General features: G+C 37.5%; 1 protein-coding gene across 1 annotated transcript; it reads left to right on the top strand.

Moving 5' to 3' along the window:
- The first annotated feature begins 1,655 nt into the window (after window positions 1–1,655).
- Window positions 1,656–6,529, top strand: Smco1 (single-pass membrane protein with coiled-coil domains 1). The gene is made up of 3 exons (XM_076868836.1): window positions 1,656–1,810; window positions 4,985–5,134; window positions 5,572–6,529. The coding sequence occupies exons 1-3, from the start codon at window positions 1,761–1,763 to the stop codon at window positions 6,014–6,016; spliced, it is 645 nt and encodes a 214-aa protein (XP_076724951.1). The 5' UTR covers window positions 1,656–1,760; the 3' UTR covers window positions 6,017–6,529.
- The last annotated feature ends 233 nt before the right edge of the window (window positions 6,530–6,762 follow it).

Genomic DNA, 6,762 nt, shown 5'->3' on the forward strand with positions numbered 1-6,762 from the left:
CCAGCCAATGAAGAAGTAACAGCCCACTCGCCTTGCTCCTCCTCTCCTGTGTTAAGCCCATAAATATCAATAGTTCTCTTACTCTTCCTCTCTCTCTCTTCCTCTCACCCTCTCTCTCCTCTTTTACTCTCTCCCTCCCCTTCTCTTATTCTTAACTCTCTCTCCCCCCCCCTCTCTCTCCCCTTTCCCCTCTCTCTCCCTCCTCCCCTCTCCCCTCCCCTCCCCTCTCCCTCTCCTCTCTCCCCTCTCCCTCTCCTCTCTCCCCTCTCCCCTCCCTCCCTCTCTCCCCTCTTCTCTCTCTCTCTCTCCCTCTCCCTCCCTCCCTCCCTCCCTCCTCCTCCCCTCCCCCTCTCCCTCCCCCTCCCTCCCCCTCCCTCCCCCTCTCCCCCCTCCCCCTCTCCCCCCTCCCTCCCTCCCCCTTCCCTCCCCCCTCCCTCCCTCCCCCCTCCCTCCCCCTCTCCCCTCCCTCCCTCCCTCCCCCTCTCCCCTCCCTCCCTCCATCCCCCTCTCCCCTCCCTCCCTCCCTCCCTCCCTCCCTCCCCCTCTCCCTTTTCTTCTGCGACTGGCCACTAGGGTCCTGCTAATAAAATGGTTGTTTTGGCTTGTTGAGTTCATGGAGCTTTTCCATCATCCTTTATAAGACTGACTGCCTAATTCTAACTTCAGTGCCACAAAAAACCTTCATAGGGGTAATTTTTATTCAGGCTCAAACTTCCTCAGTTGGAGTATTGTTGTAACAGTGCTCCACTTTATGCTTTGAATATAGCCCTTGCTGCTCTGCCAATGTGGTTTACTTTTAAAATGGACACATTTCTTTCTCTTCTTCTCTTCCAAATCCCCCCCTACTCCCTAATACATTAGGGGAAACCTTTTTTCCCCATCCTAGGCAGAGTTATCTGTCCTTGAGCACACACACACACACACACACACACCACCATGGGAATGAAATTGTTCAAACTTGAAGATGGCACCGGAAGATCTCAGAAATGACTTAACTCCCAAATTAACAAATGAATTACAACTCCTGACAGATGGAATGTAGCCTTTGAATCACTTCTTTAAAAGTCCCCTTTCTCTATTCCCCCCACCCCCACCCTCCCACCAGGTTCAAACCAACTTGCCCAGCAGGAATCCTGTTTTATGTATCCAATCCTGTTTTTTTGTTTGTTTGTTTGTTTTTGTTTTTGTTTTTTTGGTTTTTTTGGCAATCAATTCCTAGTCTAATACTAGAAACTCTCAATAAATACCTATAGTTTCTAATGGTAGATTTTTACCTTTAAAATTATAATCATAAAAGATGTGGGGCACTCTTTAAACTTATTTGGTTTGTAAGTTCCATAAAAATGGGAAGCTGTTAAAATATGGGTAACATTTCCATCAAATTTAATACTAGCATATATATTTAATCTTATGTGAATATATATATATATATATATATATATATAATTATAATTAAAATTGTAATTATAATTGTATAAGGTTGTGGGTCTATGTTGATACTCTATGGGTCAGTTTTCAAAGGCAAATGTTATAGTGCATTCTAGGACACCTGTGTCCACAAGATCAGTTCTTTGAAACTATATTTGGAACAAGCTATTAAAAGCTCTTGTACTCAGTGACCTTTAGGCAGAATTTAGATTTAATGCTCACATTGCTGCTGCCTGTTGCTGAGTGGAAAAACAAGCAGAAAACCCTGGATTCAAACGTCTATTGGGTTTTGTTTTGCTTTATTTTGTTTCTTTTCATTTTGACTTAAGAAGATGAACAATGAAACCACAACCTTGGTATCCTTGAAGGAGGCAATGAAAAGGTTGCTAAGGGGTCCTGGGGGGCAATAAGCATGTGTCTGAAATTCTGGGAAGATGGGGAAGCAAAGAATAAAGAGTAGAAATAAGAAAAGAACTACAGACATGCTAATTAGAATTTTCTGTTAAAATGGTTTAAGTCTTCCAAGTTCAAAAAAAGTATGTAAATTAAGCTGTGTGCAGTGGCACATGCCTGTAATCCCAGCAGTTTTGGAGGCTGAGGCAGGAAAGATTGTGAGTTCAAAACTAGCCTCAGCAAAAAGCGAGGTGCTAAGAAACTCAGTGAGACCCTCTCTCTAAATAATATATATAAAAAAAGGCTGGGGATATGTCTCAGTAGTCAAATGCCCCAGAGTTCAATCCTGGTACCAACTCCCCAAATGTAAAAATCTGCTGTAATGCCATTCAATTCATATATATACTAAATGCTAGATTTACAATAATCCAAACTGAGAGACTTGAGCATGTCTTCTGTTTCCTTGTTGGTCAGCCTTCAATAAAAGCTTTTTGCTTTTGTTAAAAAAAAAAAAAGTGTAAAATGTGGTTTCTGCCTCAAGGAGCGCACAGCACAGCTAATGGTGGTTTCTAAAAAGTTAATGGAACACAAGGGCAGAAAACAATTTTGCCTTTGACATTAGGAAAAGGACTCTTTCTATAGGAACATTTGAGCAATGAGAGTGAAGTTTATGAGGAAATAAGAATGTGGGAAGGAATCTAGACTGAGGAAACAGTACATGAAAGCCATATGTAAGTTTGGAATTACATATTAGTGACTAAAATGTGTAAGAGGACAGGCAGAAGATGAAGGAAAGGGGAATGGCTTCATGTTTCCTGCTGAGGAGATGCATTTGGGATCTAAAGTTATTGGGCAAATCAGGGTGGCATAAAAGATATATCATCTGCTGGGTTACATAATCAGATTGTATTTTTTAATATATACTTTTATTTAGTTGTAGATGAACACAATGACTTTATTTACTTATTTTTATGTGATGCTGAGGATTGAACCCAGAGTCTCACAAATGCTAGGCAAGTGCTCTACTACTGAGCCACAACCCCAGCCCAATCAGATTATATTTTAAACACTATGTCTGGAGGATGGATTAGACATGGAAGCAAGTTTCTTGGTTACAGAGGATGAGCTGGCTTAGATCTTGGGATGCAGAGAAGAGAATAAAGAGACATTAATTGGAGGATGAGAGAAAACAGGGTTGAGAATTATTCCGAGATTTTTAGTTCAAGTAATTGGATAAATTGGTAAGGTCATTAACAGAGCTAGGGAATTATAGTAAAAGCAGACTGCACTCAGGTTTGCATATTGTTTAATAATTATTTAGAATGGTCCAGGAATGCCTTTTGGCGGGAGGATTAAAAAAATGCTGCAATTATAAACTTATATACAGATTGACAAGCTATAATTTATTCCTAGAGTTTAAGCTAGAGATGAGCTATATAGCAATATAGTCTCAAAGATCTAAAAGTTAATACAAACAGTATGCCAGGTGACATGGTTTTTTACTTCTAGACAGAGACTATTGCCCTATTAGATTATGCAGGTTTGTATATCTATGAAATGCACATTTCATATTCCATCTTATCTGTGTTAATAGAATCTGAAGCAGTGAGAAAATCCCTCCATAATAATTTCTGAAGATGGAAGGGGTGTTTGTACATTCAGCTCAGGACCATTGAGTTTGACATTTCCAGGTAGAAATGTGCAAAACAGATGAAAATACAGGTCTAGAACCTAGGAGCAAGGTGGTACCTGAAGCTGAATTAGCCTTTGGAGAAACTAAGGATCAAAAGAAGATCATCAAGGATAGAGCAACCACAAAGGTATTCAGGTCACTGGGGAAATAACTTGTATTCTTATGCATCATTTATTTCATGAAAGACAAGTGGGTGGCTTCAGCAAAGTGAGTTTTGTTTCTCCAATTTTTTTTTTTTTTTTTTTTTGTGGTTCAGTTAGATATAATTCTGCTGCCATAGTGCCCTCTGGTGATCAGGGCTATTCAAAGCTACTCAGATCCCCATGTTGGGTTACAAGGCTCAGCCTCTCATTCACATCACAAATGTCAATCACGTAACATAAAAATATTTTATTACGTTTAGGTAAGACCTTTCTAGGTATTGGAGGACAGGCACAAAGATATCTAAGAAATAGTCTCTGATTTTCTTCCTCTAAGAACTTAGTTTATGAAAAGCTAAATCTAAAAATGAAGTAGGGGTAAAGAGGGATAGGTAATAGACATCAATCCTATAAGAGAGAAGCAGGAGGGTAAGAAGATCTCCAGATCCAGAGGAAATCAAGAAGGTGGTGGAAGGGCTGGGGTTGTGGCTCAAAGATAGAGTGCTTTCCCAGCACGATGTAAAGCACTGGGTTTGATCTCAGTACCACATATAAATAAGTTAATAAAATAAAGGTCCATCAACAACCAACAAAAATATTTTTAAAAATAATCAAAAGCAAGAAGGTGGTGAAATTTGAACCTTGAAGGAAAGAAGGATTTGTACAGTCATGATAGGATAGAGAAAGCCATATAATTATACAGTGGTCCCAGTATTAGCTAGTTACATGACATTAAATCTCAATCTTTCTAAGACTCAATTTCTTTATCTATAAAATAATAAAAATGACTGTTTCAACTCTTATGGTTGTGAGAATTGAAGTCATGCTTGTATAAAATACTCATAGTATAAAATATAAAGATAAGACATGATAGATAATTCAAGTAATTAGATAATTAAGAAGTGTGAAGTAAGGAAAGAACAAATATGAATTCTAGAAGGAATGGCAAATGGAAACATCTGTTCATGATTTTATTTATTCATTTAACATTTTTTATTGATACATTATAATTATACATATAGTAGGCTTCCTTTTATACATTCATACATGTACATAAAATAATTTGATCAATTTAATTTCCCAGTACCATCTGTTCATAATTTTAAATTTAAATATTTACCCAGGGGTTGGAGGTATAGCTCTGTGGTAGAGTGCTTGCCTAGCTCACACAAGGCTCTGGGTTTGATACATAGCAACACACACACATACACACACACACACACACCAAATTTCATGGTGGTTGTACATAATGCATTAGAACCTTAGGTTAAAGAAATACCTTAGTTTTTTTCCCCTGACCTAAACTAACTCTGATTCTTTTATCCTATAGAGTAGACCACAAACTCCAAGCTTTAGAAGCACAGTTCAAAGAACTGGACAATACCAAAGATAATCTGACACAGAAATTTGAACATCATAGCAAGACTTTGGCAAGCCAAGCAGCTCAAGATGAAATGTGGACAGCAGTTTTGGCACTGAAGTGAGTATTGATAGAGAAATCAGAGGAATTTTATGGTAAAAGCTTTTGGTTGTTATTTCAAAACTGAATTTAGTATGGTCCCAACTATGGATTATGAAGAAATTACATTTTCTTGTGTTTATTCATTGAAAAAAAATCAATTTTAGCACCTGTATTATATGCTAGGCCCTGTGGTACACATGTCATCACAGTGCCTGTTACTTGCCAAAGTCTCACTTGCACAGAGATGGATAATAAAACTCCCTTGTCACTGAAGAACATACAGTAGGGTAGCCTGAGAACATAGCTATCTAGGTTAGTGCAGGGTCTAGTTCTAAAGTAAGTATTTTCTAAAATACAACAACTGGTTCTTCTACTGGATTTGTAATGATCAAATGCATTTTTATGTCTGTTAATAGTGTTCCATTACATAAGAAGTCCCCCATGTTTTTTCATAGGTTCACTTCAATTGAATTGAATATTTTATACAGCTACGTCATTGAAGTACTTATCAGCTTGCACACACGTGTACTTGAGAAACTACCAGACCTGGTGAGAGGTCTTCCCACCTTAGCCTCTGTCCTTAGACGAAAAGTTAAGAACACACGCATTAGAGTTGTGTGGGAGTCTGTTCTGGAAGAATGTGGGCTGCAAGAAGGAGATATCACAGCACTTTGTACTTTCTTTATTGCACATGGTCACAAGGCAGATCATTATGCTGCTAAAGTACGACAGATGTACATCAGGGATATCACATTCATGATCACTAACATGGTAAAGAACCAGGCTCTGCAGGATGGTTTACTGAGGGCTGTTCAGGTCATTGAGAAAGGGAAAGCAGAGAGGATCCCTGAAGAGCAAAAGTCACCCCTAAAAGAGTTGATATCATCAGTCAAAAACTAACCTTCTGCCCCACAATCCTGATGTCACTTGTAGTAATTTATCTTGAAAATAGTAAAATGTATGCATAATTTATTTACGGCAGTTTTATTGTTATGGCAAAAAGTAAAAGCAGTATTAAAGAATTTGTAAGTGATACGATGAATATTTTCTATTTAGCTCTATAAAAGAATGAAGAAACTCTTTGTTTAATGATAGGGAGTTATCACCATAATGTATTGTTGTTGTTGTTAATTATATATTTATTGTTAAGTGGAAAAATATTGTATAACACACACATACACACATACACACACACACACACACACATATATATATATATATATATATATATATATGTTCTATAACATGTATTCTGCAGAGATTCATAAAATTCTGCAGAGATACATAAGAAATTATATTAGTTGTTTCAGGAAAGAAATTAAGACCTTAGAGGTCAAAGATATGAGGAAGTCATTTCACTGTTAATCCTTTTTGGACATTTTGAATTTTGAACTATGTGAATGTACTACTTATTAAAAGGTGAATAAAAATAAAACACCTAAAATCTATATCATGAGATGCTGGCATATATGTGTTCTCTAGTATAGTATCATAGTTATTTATACTAAAAAGAGAATTAACTGATCATTTATTTATAATGGTTATTGAATACCAAATGCCATGTGCTAGGTATTGTAATAGAAATATTTAAAAATGTGGACCCTGTTTACAAGGTGAGGATTAAGTACTGACACTTTATTTGGAAG

Source organism: Callospermophilus lateralis, chromosome 10 (assembly GCF_048772815.1).
Source record: "Callospermophilus lateralis isolate mCalLat2 chromosome 10, mCalLat2.hap1, whole genome shotgun sequence".
In the NCBI taxonomy this organism is placed as follows: Eukaryota; Metazoa; Chordata; class Mammalia; order Rodentia; family Sciuridae; genus Callospermophilus; species Callospermophilus lateralis.